This window comes from Simochromis diagramma, unplaced genomic scaffold (genome assembly GCF_900408965.1).
Source record: "Simochromis diagramma unplaced genomic scaffold, fSimDia1.1 OVJJ01000320.1, whole genome shotgun sequence".
Classification (NCBI taxonomy): domain Eukaryota; kingdom Metazoa; phylum Chordata; class Actinopteri; order Cichliformes; family Cichlidae; genus Simochromis; species Simochromis diagramma.
The window spans coordinates 11944581-11961154 of record NW_024386773.1 but is presented as its reverse complement, the minus strand read 5'-3'; the positions used below and the strand labels follow the sequence as shown (position 1 = coordinate 11961154).

Sequence of the window (16574 nt, the reverse complement as noted above, 5' to 3'; positions counted from 1 at the left end):
TTACTTGTGGCACAGATTCAACAAGGTGCAAACATTCCTCTGAGATCTTGGTCCATATCAATGCGATAGCATCACACAGTTGCTGCAGATTTGTCATCAAAATTACTCAGGTAGACTGTGGTGTTTAAACAATGACTGGTTGGTATTAGGGGCCCCAATATCCCCCACACCATCACACTACCACCAACAGCCTAAACCACTGGTACAATCAGGAAAGCCAACATGATTTGTAGCCTCAGTTTCCTCTTGTTAACCTCCATCCAGTGTGGTCTTCTGCTGCTGTATCCCATCTGCTTCTAACTTCAATATTTTGTGTATTCTGAAAGATCTCTTCTACATACTTTGGTTGCAGTCGGCAGGTGTTTGAGCTATTGTTGCCTTCTTATATGCTTAAAGCAGTCTGGACATCCTCCCTTGGCATCAACAAAGTATTGTCACCTAGAGAACTGTAGCTCACTGGGTATTTTCTATTTTCCTAACCATTTTCTGTAAACACTAGAGATGGTCTCAATAAATCAGCAGTTTCTGAAACACTCGGATCAGCCCATCTTCCACGCTCAAAGTCCTTTAAATCACTTCCTGATCCTCCGTCATCCTCATTTAAAATTTAAGGAGGTCATCTTTACCATGTGTGTATGCTTAAATGCATTTTGCTGCCATGTTATTGGCTTATCATATATTTCAGTTGAACAGGCGTACCTAAAGAAGTGGTCGGTGAGTGAATATTAACAACAGCTATGATTTATTTTTCAGTTTGTGTATACAGTAAAACTCTATTTTTCAGCAATTCTCATCTCTTGTATTGCACTTTTCATAAAATGTTTCATATAGTAAAAGAAAATTAATTTGAAGGCGTGCAAAATAGTTTTATGTGATCATTAATGCGTAATAGCTACTTCGCAATTTAAATTGCTTCCCATTTTTCTAATGTGCAAAAGGGACGTTAGCCGATGTCTCTTTAGTTATTCTATTCATAACGTGGTATGGCTTTTATTCAGATTCATTACATTTTGATGAAATGCTCCTGTGTGCCTTCCAGTGCACTTCCTGCTAGTGTTAGCCAGACTGTCTTCCAGGCAGGCAGTTCTTCCACCCATATGCTGTTACAGACGGGTTTTACTGCAATTCTCTATAGCCTGTGGGGGGTTACATATTCTTTCCCGTGCTTTAATAACAGTCGGATTATCAAGGTTCAGCCAGCTATCCCTGGCCGCCCTCACATCAGCTCACAGCTCTGTTAAGCTTCTTCCATTCCTCTACTACTCTGGTTTTATTATTTTCTCACCTAGCTCTAACAATGTGGTCTTGTTGTATCATTTGGCTTATCCCCAGCTTCCAGACCTTTTCCTTTCTCTTGTCTTGTCCAGCATCCCTGGACTCTCCCATCCTCAGTGACGTGAGGTACAGCAGGTCTGACTGTTGCTACGTAGCTCGGGATGTTCCCCTTCTGTTCATGCTCGTGTGTTTGCAGATTTGCTTGTAGGGATGGTGGGTGTATTTACTGTCAGTGTGTGAGGCTGTATTTCTATGTGTCTGGCAGAAAGTTAGATGTTCTCTTATGTAAGCGGGTCTTGGCTGCATAAAGCAAGGGTTTAGCTTAGGGATGCTGGCTCAGGTGGAGAGATGGAGACAGATGCTATTTTAGGTATACTGCGCTCCTTACATCTTCCATACGCATGAGCTATTCACTCACATGGGTCTCTTCTAACAGGATGAAAGGACAATAGAAAAGTGGTGCACTGTGGTTGTGTACAAATATCAGCACTTCGTCCTCCTGCTTGTCTACTAAATATAGCAAAATAGGAAGTGGGAAAGAAAAGTTTATTTTATTCATTTGTGAATGTTATTGCAGTGATCCGTGCCGTCACTGAGCTATTTTTGTGCAGTTGGTGGATTATTAAAAGCCAGTTGTTAGTAAATGAAAAAATGCAATAAATGCCTAAAGATCAAAATAAAGTCTTGCTTAATGTAAGGACCAATGCAAATTCCAAAATATAAAAATATAAATTTTACATTGATGTAAAACAGAAAAGACAATTGGATGAGATGACTTGAAAGAGAAATTTCACAAAGAGAAAAACCCTGCCAACTCTAAAATAGAGATATTTTTTATAGCTTGGTGATTTTCAACAGCTTAATGCAGACTTCCATTTTTAGCTCTGAAAGGATTCAGATTCGCTCTCTTTGAACCTGCACAGCACCAGGTGACATTTCTACATTGTTCTCTCACAGCTTTGGTAATCTCTCCCTCTCTCTCACACTGTGTTTGTCTGTCCATGTGCCTGTTTCAGAGCATGGCAAAGTCCTGGCTCCTGTCTTGCCTACCCTGCACTGTCCCAACTCAAATCACAGATCAGCATACTTCCAGCAAAGCTTGCTGAACAGGACTGTGGGAAAGCCATGCTCTCTGGTTCTTGGCGGCGCTCTTTTGGTCATCAGCAGCCTGCTGCAGGATCTGTAGTGAACAGCAGGGGGATGACGGTGTGTGGAGTCCCCAGTGGTACAGTGGTCCTCGAGGCCCAGTATGACTACAGCTACCGTGGAGCAGACGGACGGCAGGTTTGCATACGGGAAGGTGAACGCTTCATTCTCCTGAAGAAGACGAACGCTGATTGGTGGCAGGTGAGAAATTTTTTTTTTTAATTTTCTCTGTCTTTTGCGTCAGTGGACTCATAAATGTATAAATAGAGCAACATACTGTAGGTTTCTGAGAAGGATAAATTCATATTTTACTAGAAGCCTTAGAAGATGTTGCAGGGCTAAAAAAGGATGTCAACACATAAGTGACAAAGACTTCCTTCCTTTACAGTAGAAAGAAACATGTTTACAGCCCGATACAGAAACAGATTGGGTCTCTCACTTATATGGTCCTATTGAACACATTTGCATGAGGTTATTTTGTTACAACTCATTCTTTCAAACTTTAGTAAGCCTTAACATTAAGGTGTCTTGATGCATACTCAATCATCCAGGTAAGTAAATCCCAAAAGGTTGATTCTGTTCATCTGGATGTAGCATTTTCAGTGGGAGAAACGTTTCGTCACTCATCCAGGTGACTTCTTCAGTCTCAGCTGACTGCAGGTTTCCCCAAGCCTGTAAAGATTAAACATATTTAGCATTAATTAGCATACATGTCTGTCTCTAGTGATGCACCTTAACCATGAACTGATGCATACACTTTAATGGAAAAGTGTGTGATAGACGCGCTGGACCACTGTGTGGATATCATGCATTGGCTGCCTTAAATGTGAAACGGACACGCATGCTTACGTTACAGTACCATCAGGGAGAGATTATATATTTAAATCCAACAAGTCGCTCGTGACCAAGGTGGGTATGAAGGACATTCCAGGCTCCTTTTATGCTAGAAACGATTAAACTAGATGTCTGATAAAATATGACATCCACACAGTGGATCAGTTACACTCTTTGCTATGATATCCTGTGATATCGGATTGAATGACAACACTCTAGCCAATGTTGAAACTTTAGAAACCAGTGGGGGGCATCATAGTCCTATGTCCATCTTTCATATACATAACAATAATATTTTTACAATAAAAACAAATTTTAATGAGTAACTTTACATTGTGGGCACCGTGTATCTAGAACTGCCTCAAAATAAACTGCCTGTAGGTTAAATTCAATCCTGACTTCTGTCCAAATTGTGAAATTTGTTTAGTTTAAGAAATAGCAACAATGGCAGGCCTGTCCTGTATTATACAACTACAATAGATTTACATGTAAAACGTTGCACCACAGTCTAGCGGCTTTTCTCCTTTTAGCTATTTTGTGCCTGTATGTCTCCTTTCTCCTCCATCTTCCTGTCTGTGACCTAGAAATCAGTCTTGGTATGCCGTGTTGAAGGATGTCTCTGTTCGTAAAATGAACCCAGAAGCGTGAGGGCCGAGGAGAAAGGAGGCCTGCCAGAGGAGCTATGGCGGAGGATACAACTTTAGTGTTTTTACCTTTTGTGCATAAAAAGATACAGTTGATGATGGGCTACAAAATACGGCTCATTTGTATTCATGCTTTAGTTATTTAAGGTGCTTAACTCCAAGATCAAAGTTGTGTCCGTGTGTGTGTTTCTTAAAAAAGGTATGCTTTGTCACATTGGGTTACATTGTGAATTTAAAAGTAGCTCTAAATATTTAAATGGTCATCTGTTGCATAAAATACAGCAGTAGACTGGAACACAACAGTGAGCCGACGATGAATGAACGATGTACACATGTATTTAACTGACACCACGATGACTTCAAAGCACGGACGAAAACGCACACTCAACACAGAAAAGCCCCAGCCGGCCACATGATTCAAACCGAGAACCTCCTCTCTATGAGGCAAGAGTACTCACAACTGTAACGCACATCCGGTCACATCAAAGGAAAAAATACTGCACACTAGCTATTCAGATGTAACTGTTACACTGGAAAAACTACTCAGTTATTGTTCACTTTAGCCACTGAGCTCATTAAATGATGTGGGCTGAGAAAAAGGATGCTATTTTTTTAAAAAGGAAGTTGCGGGTATACTCGTTGCATGTGCTTGATGTCAAAATGAGCTGTATCATTAAACATTTCCGCAACCCCTTCAGCCTTCAGCTGTTTGTTGCCGCTTGGTTGGACTGAAAGCATTTATGTCGCAGAAAAAAGAGAAAGCCTTTGGAATTCTGTTTGTTCTCTGACAGGTGCGGAGGATCGGGGCAGCCAGTAAAGCAAAGCCGCTGTATGTTCCTGCCACGTATGTGACCGAGGTACCTATCGCGCCCATGCCCTCCCCTCAGCGGCTGACTGCAACTGCCTCACTGAACACCAACTTTAGGATACTGCCGCGAGTGTCACTGTCTCCCAGCGCAACCGGAGCTACAAATAATGAACAGCGCCAAGGTAAAGTGCAAGTTTAAGTATGTCAGAGGCAGTTATTAAATTACCTGTGGTTGAGGCTTTTTAGTTACAAAGCTGGCTGTGTCGCTTTTGCACTTACAGACAAATAAGTTTAGAACAAATGTGGAAGTATTCGTTTTTTTCATCTTCTCCTGCAGTGAACAAACTCCTCTATCACTCCATGGAAAACCTCAACTCCAACAGTGTCTTCCAAGGTCTGAAAAACAACACCAGCGTGGATAGAGGTCACTTCCCAACTTTGCCCCTTTCTGGATTCACCTTTGCTTCCAACTCACCCACCTCCTCATCAGGCCACCTTATGGTCCCTGGGTCTCAAGCTACTTCCACAGCAGAAACAGCACCTACAAATTCCAGGGTAGTTCCCACAATCACCCGGAGCCAGAGCTCAAACAACCTGCCTGAAAACCTGATGGAGAATCCGTATGATGAGGTGGGCGGTGGCTTCAGCAGTCGCACAAACCACAGGATTCCCAAGAAGTCTTGTAGCCAATGGGACGTAGCAGGAGCTTCAGGCAAGAACAACCATCTGCAGGTAGGTCGAGTCAAAAAAACCCAACAAAAAAGAAAAGGCGAAGGCATTTGCAGCACTGTATTTGCGACTATTTTGTCTGCTATGATTTCTGTTGTGCTGTATTTTAGGAAGCTCTTTGAAAAGTTCACTTTTTTTACACTTAGTGACAGTTTCATAAATCCTGGCAGCAAAGATGGTAATATCAATAATATAGACAGGGGTGCACATAAGTGGTCCGCAGGTGTGCATTCGCTGTCAAAATAAAAGACGCGCACCAGATAAGAAGTTGCAACGTGCGTTTGCGTACATAAGATTTTCTGGAGGAGGACAAACGTTTTTTGAACTCTTAAAGATGTCGAAGAAGCAAGCTCCTTTAAGCAATTACTTTGGTGTTCCTCCACCTCCAAAGAAATGTCAGAAGGAGTCCGAACCGCAAAAGAAGCACGTATTCTCGGAAAAGTGGTTGCAGGAGGTGAGCTGGCTTCAAACAAATGATGAACGCACAGAGATGTGGTGCAGAATATGCCATGAAAATCCCACTCTAGCGGACAAAAACACTGCCTTTTATATGCGCGCAAACGCGCGTTGCAACTTCTTATCTGGTGCGCGTCTTTTATTTTGACAGCGAATGCGCACCTGTGGCCCACTTAAGTGCAATATAGATGTAAACATTAGTTTTTTGCTCTTGTGGTGTTGAAAGGAAATGATTTTTTCTCTCATCTTTCTGTCACCAAGTTTGACTGTATTAGTATATATTAGTAGTTTTTGGCCTTTGCTGTAGTTTTGTTTAGATTTATTTGATTGGGGTTTTTTAGACACTTTGGCCCTGTGAGAGTGATACACAGTGGCAACATAGTGACACACAATGGACAAGCACAGGAAAGCAAAGATCACAACCCTGTAATGATATCATAGGTCAGCGGTCCCCAACCTTTTTTGCGCCACGGACCGGTTTATGCCCGACAATATTTTCACGGACCGGCCTTTAAGGTGTTGCAGATAAATACAACAAAATAAAACCAGTACCGGTACCGAAAAAAGAAGATTTATTCATAACACACGTGAAAAGACCCAGGAAAACAGAGTTAACGATAAAAACGATAACAAAATAACGCTGAAAACCGATAAAAACCCTGAAAACCATACATTTCATACCTGAGCCTCAACTCTCGCGGCCCGGTACCAAACGACTCACGGACCGGTACCGGTCCGAGGCCCGGGGGTTGGGGACCGCTGTCATAGGTGACATTTGGTACTCATCTACTCAGACTTCTGAACCTCTACTCAAGTTTTTTTTTTAAATGATGAATGCTTGTTTAAAAAAAATCACGTATTTAACTTTGACAGACATTTAATTTCCACAGCACTGTACGTTTCTGAAAAGCAGTCCACATGACGTTTGTATAAGTTTGCCAAAAAGAAGGTCGAGGCAACAAAACGGATAAATCAAGCACTCTGTCAGCAAACAGTTAAACTTAAAGGCAGCAGTTCTTTAAATCTGATAGCCCACAGCTAGCTGTTGGACAGTTTTCACTTATCATCCTCATACTTCTGGATTAAACAGTGAAGGTAAATGATGGAAAATGACATGCAACTCAGATTGAATGAAGTGATGTAATTTTAAACTCCTGTCATTGGCAAAGTCTTTAATCTCATGCAAAGGTCATATCTCCGTTTAATTGGTGATTCTAAATGGGTCATAGGTAAATGTGCGAGCGACTGGTTTTCTGTCTGTCTTGGCCCTGCAACAGGCTGCCAACCTGTCTAGGGTGTACCCTGCCTATCCCTGGGATAGGATCCAGCTATTGCTGTGACTAATCAAGTGAAATTGGAATAAATCAAACACAACAATATAAAAGATTAAAAGACAAATTGTAAGATTTATAGCTGCGTCTGCTACATTCTTTCCATCGAAGTTAAAGACAGCTGGATAAAGTGTAGCAAAGGACAGCATCGGCACCTTTAACTTTGACCCCGTGTATGAAGTAATTACTGATGTCTGTACTATACTGTTGGAATTTTTATTTATTTAGCTGAATTCATCTGATAAAATATATGATTTCAATATTAGTAGAAGCAAACAACTACAGGAATACCACAGGACGATACAAATAGAAAAATCCTAATGCGTCTTTTTTGAATCCCACATAATGATTAAGATCAGCTGCGGCAACAGTGGCTGGTTTTTATTTATATTAGTGTTTGACCTTAATAATCCTCCTAGAGCAGCAATCAAGTTGCGGTGACGCCAGAGCTTCCCAGTGTTACATCAGAAGGTATTACACAAGGCCTTGTTGGTGAGACAAATACTCAAGGTTATTCTTCTGCAAGTGGGGAAACTCCCACAGCTTAGCATCCCAACTGTCTGTCCAAATAGACTTTTCCTCCGACTGAACCGTGCTTCCACAAGACACTTGTAACTGGGTACATGTGATCTCAGTGGAAATGACAGTCCTCCCTTTTTTTGTTTTTTATCTCCAATCTCTCTTCCAGCCAGTTTGTCTCCGTGTCTATTCCTCTCACTCTCTGAGGACCATGTTCTTTCGAGCCTTTAATACCAGTAAGCAGGATTATTGCAGCCACATTCAGGTCATAACTCCCTGTTTATCAACCAGAAAACACTCTCTAACCACACATTCCTGCCAGGCCTTCTTGTAAGTGCTGCCACAGCGATGATGAATTTCAGCTTAATTTATCTTTTTGTCCTGCAGGGGCGAGAAATCTGTTTAAACAGTATTTTTATGGTAATTTGTTTGAGGCATTAGATATTGCTTCATTACAAACCACAAGATAATTACTGTGATTGATTGTTGTACATGGTGTTCAAAAGCAATTGGCATTGATATGGTGCCATAATGCTTTCCACATGTATGTAGGCTTTCCAGAGACTTGTGGAATGTGCCTGCAAGCCTTTGAAGTGATGCTGACTCATAAGCTGAAACTCACTGTCACATTTAGCCTATATGTGTTCCATGGTGTTATGGTCAGGGCTCAGCAGAGGTCATTTGCATACGTGGAGAAGCAGTGGGTCAGCAGAAGCAACAATAAGAGATTTCGTATGATGCTACACGCTGGAAAAAAATAATGCACGTGAGATAAAATAAGATCAAAACTCTGTTATGAGATTGTTCGTCAAATACAACTTACCACATGCAATCATGTGGAAAAGAGCGTTTTCACACCACTCTATGCAGTCCCATGAAAAACTAAGTACGCCCTTTTTCCTTCTATAGGAAATAACAGGGCAAGTAGGAGCCAACTGCTGCTAACCAAATACACTTGATCAGCAAGTGTGAACACCCCTATAAAAAGCAGAACTTCATGGCAATATAATTACAAAACGACTGAAAAATATGGGCGTCTGCAGAAAGGAACATGTTAGCGCAGCTTTGCTTTGCAAACTTGCATCTGATAACCCTACAAGGTTTCTGCATCAGTATACTTTGGAGTGGTGGCCATAATGCACAGTACCACATTTGGTAAAAACTCAAAAAGCAGCATATCAGCACCAACACTTTATAGCAGGTGTCAAGCATGGCGGTGGAGAGGTGATGATTTGGGTTTATTCTGCAGACACAGGATCTTGCAGTTACTAAGCTGAAGATGAACTCATCTGTTTACCAAAATATGCTCGAGTCAAACGTGAGGCCCTCTGTCTGACAGCTAAAATGTGGCTGAAATTGGCTCATGCGATAGGAAGATGATTTCCAAACACACCAGCAAATCTACAACAACACCGAAAAGGAAAAGGAGCAATAGTCTGAACACCACATACAGTCATGCACAGCTGCATCATCCACTGTCTAGACTTTTGTACCCACAGAAACTCGACCGTTCAAGCAAAGCGCGGGTGCACAAATTATACCACGTTCCTACATTTAACTGCATTCATAAATTCACATCTGCAACAATTTCCTTCCCGAAACTTTTCCCAGCCGCAGAAACGAACCATCAAAATTAAAATGTTACACAAATTAGTTGCTGCACCAAGCACATTTTTACAACACGTCAGTCCTTATATATTTAGTACAAGTGCTTACTTCTCTTTCATGGTTATGTTATTTTGTGATAGCGTCATAGCGAGCGGCCAACTCTTAATATTTGTCCACTGAGTATAACTAGAGATGATGATGAGGAGCTGGTGTAAAATAAAGAGAAAGAGAGAAAGAAATGATGCACAACAGTGTCTTATGTTCAAACAGCCCAACAATATACACTACAGGTGATGTCACTGGTGTGACAGTTTCACTTTAATAGATAAAAACAATGGTTGCAAAACATATTTATGATTAATAACACTGATAACGGCTCTTTTGGGGTAGGGATAGCTCAGTAGGTAGAGTGGTTGCCCCATGATCCACTGAATCCACCGAACTGATCTTGAGGTACCCCTGAGCGAGGTACCGTCCCTCCACACTGTTCCCCAGGCGCCCAATGGCTGCCCACTGCTTCACTGAGTGAATGGGTTAAATGCAGAGAGGAATTTCCCCACAGGGGATCAATAAAGTATACTTTCTTTCTTTTGTGCAGTTTATAAATCAAGCAAGTAGGAGACACGAGAGAGAAATCAATTAGTTCTCTATTAAGTGTCTGATATAATTACTTTTCATTTTAAGGCAAAACAAAATGTCAAAAAGTGTTTTGGGAATATGGGATTGGATTCATGTTGTCTTTATTCTTGATTTTCTTGTTTGAGAATTCATTTACTTGCTGAATATATTTAACGTGCATGTTCAGGCTTCTGCTACAGCACAGGATCACAGTAGTAAAACATGGCTCTGTTTGACTTTGTTAAGAAAGATGCTTTGCTATATCTGCTGAGGTAGACAGAAGTAAGCAGTGGGACAGGAAGCTTCGGGTGACACAAAGGCCCACTACTGCCCCCTGGAGTAAACTACCATCACGTTGCTCATCATACACACCATGCTCCTTCAGTTAATAACTGAAAGGCAGTGTTATGTAACAGGGATCAACCAGCTTGTAAGTCAATCAGTTTCTGAATTATGCTTCAGCTATGTTTGATACAAAAATGATCTTTAGTGTTTCAAATTCATTTAAGTGGATTTATAGATCTCCTTCTCTTGTAACTGCTTCTTTAGTGCTCTCTGCCAGGGTGAGTGCAGATTATTACAATGGCAGGTTATTCTGTAATAAGAGGATTAATTTTTTTCTGTTTATTGCTTTATATGGGATTTCAGTCTCTTCTTGTCTCTTCTGTATGGGATTTCTGACTGCCTTTGTTGAAGCCACAACAATCTGCTGTTAGTCGTTTCCAGTCTGTGCACTTATTTTTTTATTCATACGCCATAGTTGAGTTGTTGAGTAAGAATACTTGAGTAACAATTTGGAGTAAAATGCAGACATTTTAGGCATTAAAAGTTAAATAAGGATGCCTCCAAAAGTCAGTTAACTTCATACTAGTCATGGTAAAAAGAAAGCATACCCTCTTTCATTTCTTTAAGTTCTTTTAAAGGTTTACATACGAAGACATCATGAAAAAAAAAAAGTTTTTACCAGGTCTTAAAATGAGGTAAATGAAGCCTGAGATGATCAACAACATATGACGTATTGTGCTATGTCATGATTTATAACTAACCCAAAATACAGAAGCAGTGTGTGGGGAAAAAAAACCATGACTCAGTTGCTTGTGGAACCACTTTTAGCGGCAGTAAGTTGAAGTAGTTGTTTTCTGTATGATTTTATCAGTGTCTCACATGATTTGGAGGAATTTCAGCCGTCGCTTCTTTAGGGCATCGCTTCAGTTTGTTGAGGTTTGTGGGCATTCGTTTTTGCACAGCTCTCTTAAGGTCTCACCACAGCATTTTAATCAGGTTGCGCTCCTGACTTTGACATTCTGACATTCTGTTATAATTTGCTGGTGAGCTTGGGGTCTTCATCCTGTTGACCCAGTCTGGGTGAACATTTAATTGTTGGACAGATGGCCTCACGTTTGACTCAAGCATGCTTTGGTATTCAGAAGCTTTCATGTCATCTCAGTGACTGCAAGGTGTGAAGGTCCTGTGACTTGAAAACAAGACCAAATGACCATGCCTCCACTACTGTGCTGACAGCTGGTATGAGGTGTTTGATTTTTTCTAAATGTGGCACTTATGTGCATTATGACCAGACATCTCCAATTTTTGTTTTGTCTGTTCGAAGGACATTGTTGCAGAGGCTTGTGGTTTTATCGGCTGCAATTGCTCACTGAAGCTTGTAGAGTGTGGAGCTTTGGGGACAATTTGCTGGGACGTGCACCAAGATTGTAGCATTGTTTTAACACTCACCAGAATGCTCCAGACCTTCTTGCCGATGACCACTTAATCAAGTGTGTCTGATTAGCACCACCTATCTGCGACTTATCCTCTTAATTCCTATGAAAACGGGAAGGGTGTGCACACTACTTCTGCATTTTAGTTTAGCTTTTGTTAAAAGAATAATCCCACTCTAATATGTCAGGTTTTGTAATATATCTGAGGTTGTATTTAGAAAATTTTTGAATATTTTTTGTCATGATATGTAAAACCTGAGAATTTACCATTTTACCTTTAATGTATGGAAGAGCAAATCTGTGATAGAAATAAATTAATGTTAAATGGTAAAGACTTGTGTAGAAAAACAAGAGTAAACAGTGATTGTATGAATGGGTGAATGAGGCAAGTTGTATAAAGTACTTTGAGTGCTCAGAGTAGAAAAGTGCTACATAGGAACCGTTTACATTACATTCTATTTTTTTCTTACTATTTTATTTTCCATTTGATTAATTTATTTAGTTCATGTTTTTATTAATTTGCATTTTAAATTTTTGCATATTAATCTTTAATTTCATTAGCAGATTTTGGCAGTTTCTGTCTTACATAAAGCATCCTGTGCGATGTGGTACTTGTATATGAGCCTCCTGCCAGATAAACTCAACTACTGTACACAATATGTCTGTGAAGGTTGTGTTTTGGTTTGAGGCAGAGTTCCTCAAGTTCCTTCATAATGCAATATTTATTCCTTTCTGAGCAACTTTTACATTTAAATTTCACATTTTTCCTTCTTATACACTTTTCACTTTGGCTCTCTTTCTCTACTTCCTTCCCTCTTATTTTTTCTCCTTTCCCTTGTTATTATTTATACATAAAAGGTTCCAACAGAGTCTTATCTCTCCCAGCTGTCCTGGCAGGACTCTCCACTTTATACTGAAAAGCAGACAGAGAAGCGTCAGTCACAGCCAGAGCCACCTAGCCCCGCTCCAGGTGAGCAGCCTCTTCAGATCTTGGGCCTATGGGAGCAGTACTGTGACGCCACCACAGGCAGATGGTACTATGTCAACAGCATTACCAAAGAAAGGTCCTGGAAACCTCCTCGCCGGGCCCGTGGTCAATATACCAACCAGGTAAAATATCCATCTCAACAGGAAATCCTTCAGTGTTCACTCTTCCTCCCTTAATCCAGTTTCCAGAGTTTAATGAAAGTGTCTTCTCATAAGAGAGACCATAGAAGAGGGTCAGGGTGTACAAATGAAAGAGAATGCTCATTTATATGCTCAAATGGTTTGACTGTATCAGCACTAAAAGGGACCTTGTCATTAAAAAAAGGCTTGGTTGTCATTTTTTCTTTTTACGTAGACAGAGCATTGAAGACACGGCGATCACACATCCACAGCAGGAGAGATCGATACTATGCATGTTCTCACGTTGGCAAAGGGTCACATTGAACTTGAAATTATCTGGTGTTTTCTTGTGATCCAAAAACTTTCCAGAAGTCCTTTTCCCCATACAGAAGCAGTGGCATTGTGCTGGGTATTTTGAGGGTTTTTTGTTTCTTTTTTTAAATTATAATTTTACATAGGTTCATAGGTTTATTGTTACATTTGATTTTCTTGCTCAGTACCTTGGTTAGGTTTCTGTGAGTTCCATCGCTTGTTTGCTAGTGTTTCCCTGTGGCATGACCCCAGCATGCCCACCACGTTGGTTGTTTCCCTGCTGGTAACACATCACTCATCTACATTCATTTATGATACGCACGTTGCGTGGGTATACAGTACAAAGCCCTTGGTGTCTCAAATAAGTGTTCAGCTACTTCCTGTTTTATTTTGTCACCAAAATAAAACGTACTTCTTGGAAAGCACAACTTATGTCTTGTGATTTGCTTTTCGTTTTACTTCCCGTCTCATTATCCTCGATCAGACTCACCTGTTTCTTTTTCCTTCTCGTTAATTCTCTGATTCCTGATTTACCTTGATTTTGTAACATTTTGGGGTCTTCTTGCCTCTGTTTCAGATTTTAGTTTTTGGACTTTAATCAACTAAATAAGCAGCTCGCTTTGTGCTGTTGAACTCTGCCTTTAACTTCTTTAACTTCAACATGACAAGCTCTGCAGAAAATTTTGGTTACATTCATGTTTACTTGTCTCTTCTTGTAGAAATACTATAAGTGAAAAACTGTTTAGTACATGCAGAGTCTCCACAGGTAGACGTGTTTCATACTGAAACTGTGCCAGAAACGCTTTCCAGAACTATGCAGTTTTTTCTGAAAGTGAAATGAGGAATTGCACGTTTAATATTAAGCCGCAGCGACTAACTGGTTAGCTTGGAATAATGTACACGAGAAAACAAGAAGAAGCCAAATGACACTGTGAACCTGACTCTGTCTAAATGTAACAAAGTCCACGCACCTTTTTGTTTGTTCACTTTGTGCAGTAAATTAAAAAGAATGTTTATGAGGATTATTTGCTCAGCTGTTTATTGGCTTATTTCCTGGAAATGTCCTTTGTTTTTTCCCTTTAACCAGTCAAGCATTTCACTTTGCATGAAACAGCATTTGCTGTCATTTTTACATTAAGTAGTTTCAGTTGTGAAATCTTATCCTCAGCACGTTTATTTTTCAAAATATAGCAAAAGATAAATAAATAAATAAATAAAAATTAGAAAATACCATTTGCTACTTGGCGTAGAGAGCAGTCTGACAAAAGGTCCCAACTTTATTACATTTTATTATCCATATTTAAAACTGTGAATGGGTATTTATAATAACATTGGAGGCCAATCTTCTAATATTCATAATAGGTAGTTTAAGTAAGGCCCTTCCTGTTTCATATCATATACTTTTTTGCCCCTTTGGTAGGCCGGTCCAGGACAACCTCAGACGTTACCCAGGGACACCAGCCATCTGTCACTATCCCTTACTGCAGCAGGAAATGGAACAACGCACAGGGTAAGTATACTGTCCTTCTGGGGAGGCAGTAACATCCAAGTATAATATGAAGCCATTTCATTTAAAACCTATTAGCTTAATTTATAGTGACACAACTTTGATGCTTGTAATCCTAGAGTAGGTTTGTGAGTTGAGATGCTGAGCAATGAAGAAAATAAATAAATCATCGGACATGGTCAACAACAATAAACGGTGCTCAGTTGGTACTTCAGGGTTAAAAGTGTGCTAAGAAAATATTCCCCACCCCGTTACACAACCACCGACACCAGTCTGAATCATTGATCCAAGGCTGGATGAGTCACTGCTGATATTTATACTACATTCTGACCTTACTATCTGAATATCACAACAGAAATTAAGACTCATCACACCAGGCAATCTTTTCCAATTCTCTACTGTCCAGATTTGCTGAGCTCATGTAAATTGTTGAGTTTACACAAACTCAGTTTTAGTTTCTTGTTCTTAGCTGACAGGAGTACAGCCTGTTATGGTAGCAGAAGGGGTTGATTTAAGTTTAGCCAATTATGCCTTCATGTTTTGCACATCTCCGGCCTGTTCCCAGTTACTCGGCTCCTGCTATTTTTAGAAAGCTTCCTGGAAGTCAATTTCTCATCAGTTGCACATGTACATTTTGGATTTGACCATGGACCTCAACTTTGGAATTTGCATGCCCTTATTTAAACATGCAGGTGTATATGTGCAATCGACCAGTGGCCTGTCCAGCACGTACCCTGCCTCTCGGCCTGCGTCAGCAGGGACAGGCTCCAGCAACCCTGCAAATCTGAATTGTTTGAGTGGATGAAAATGGATGGAACCACGGTCTGCCCTACTGACCAGACAGTGGGTCTCAAACTTCAAAAAGGAAATCCAACTTAAAGCTTTGCTGTTTTAACACTGTGGACGTGATCCACTGAGCATCGCAAATGAGCAACTTCCAGGAAGAAATCCAAAAATAGAGGGAGAGCTGGAATGTGAGGTGCACAGTGAGACATCTATCCAGGGACAGTCAGCCAAATTTAAATCATGTATTATTTTATTAATTTTAGTTTTTTAAAAGCAGAATCATGGAGAATGTGGATTGTATATCATACACACCGCTCTCACCTCTCTCACATGGATATATTATGTGTCAACCAGAATGCACAAGATCAGCATCGTGCTCCAGATTAAAGCAGGCAGCCATAGGCAGCCCCCAAGGTCATAAAAAGGAGGTTATATCTTTCTTGTTGTTTCATTGTTACTGACCAAATCTGTCCGTCTATCTAGATATCTGGCTATTTAGTTAGCTGTCTAACTATTTATTACATGCCCTCTCACACCCTTTCTCTCAAATGATGTGTTTCATTGGGCTCAACTCTGAAGGCAATGACAAGCTAACGCCTCTTGATGTGCCGCAAATGAGCACATGCTATTAAGGCCGCACGGAGACGGACAGAAAAGCGTTTTCAACCCAAAACATTACAAAACAGGACTAAATTTAAACCACTCAGTGAAACTTACCATCTGCCTTAAACCACCTCCTGAACTCACAGATGTCGTCAGAGTAAAAACTTTCAGGGCATCATTCATTTCATCTTCATGTTACACACGAGGAGGATTTATACTGTTCAAATGAGGAAGTAACTTTGTTGTCTATAGCAAAGGTGTTTTTTTTCAGTTTAGGCAACAGATGTCAGTGTCTGAAATTGACATGTTCCCTGGATCTGTGACGACATCTACGTGGTGAAGCAAGGCAAGCAGCCTGATGCAGATTATTAGAGATAAGCATTTTGCATCTAAAGGTTGCGTTGCCTCACTGTTGCGTCAGTGTTTCAAATTTAATGTTGCTCATCAAAAAAATACCCACATGATCAAAGCAGTGATTCCCCCCCCCCCCTTCAAGTCAGTTTGAGACGCATACTGTTGACCTATATGTGTCACTTTTTATTCTGGGGTACATATACAACCCAACAGGAACTG

General features: G+C 40.5%; 1 protein-coding gene across 6 annotated transcripts in view; it reads left to right on the top strand.

Moving 5' to 3' along the window:
• Positions 1-16574, top strand: part of arhgap9 (Rho GTPase activating protein 9) — a 44120-nt gene that overhangs the window by 9975 nt on the left and 17571 nt on the right. For 4 of the 6 annotated variants that reach the window (XM_040008515.1, XM_040008485.1, XM_040008498.1 and 1 more), the window contains exons 2-6: positions 2292-2622; positions 4691-4889; positions 5045-5439; positions 12545-12796; positions 14526-14615. In XM_040008515.1, coding sequence (XP_039864449.1) covers positions 2401-2622; positions 4691-4889; positions 5045-5439; positions 12545-12796; positions 14526-14615 — 1158 coding nt within the window. In that variant the 5' untranslated portion in view covers positions 2292-2400. Of the gene's footprint in view, positions 1-2291; positions 2623-2668; positions 4890-5044; positions 5440-12544; positions 12797-14525; positions 14616-16574 lie in introns of those variants that run through there. The other 2 variants (XM_040008508.1, XM_040008523.1) reach the window with 2 other exon arrangements.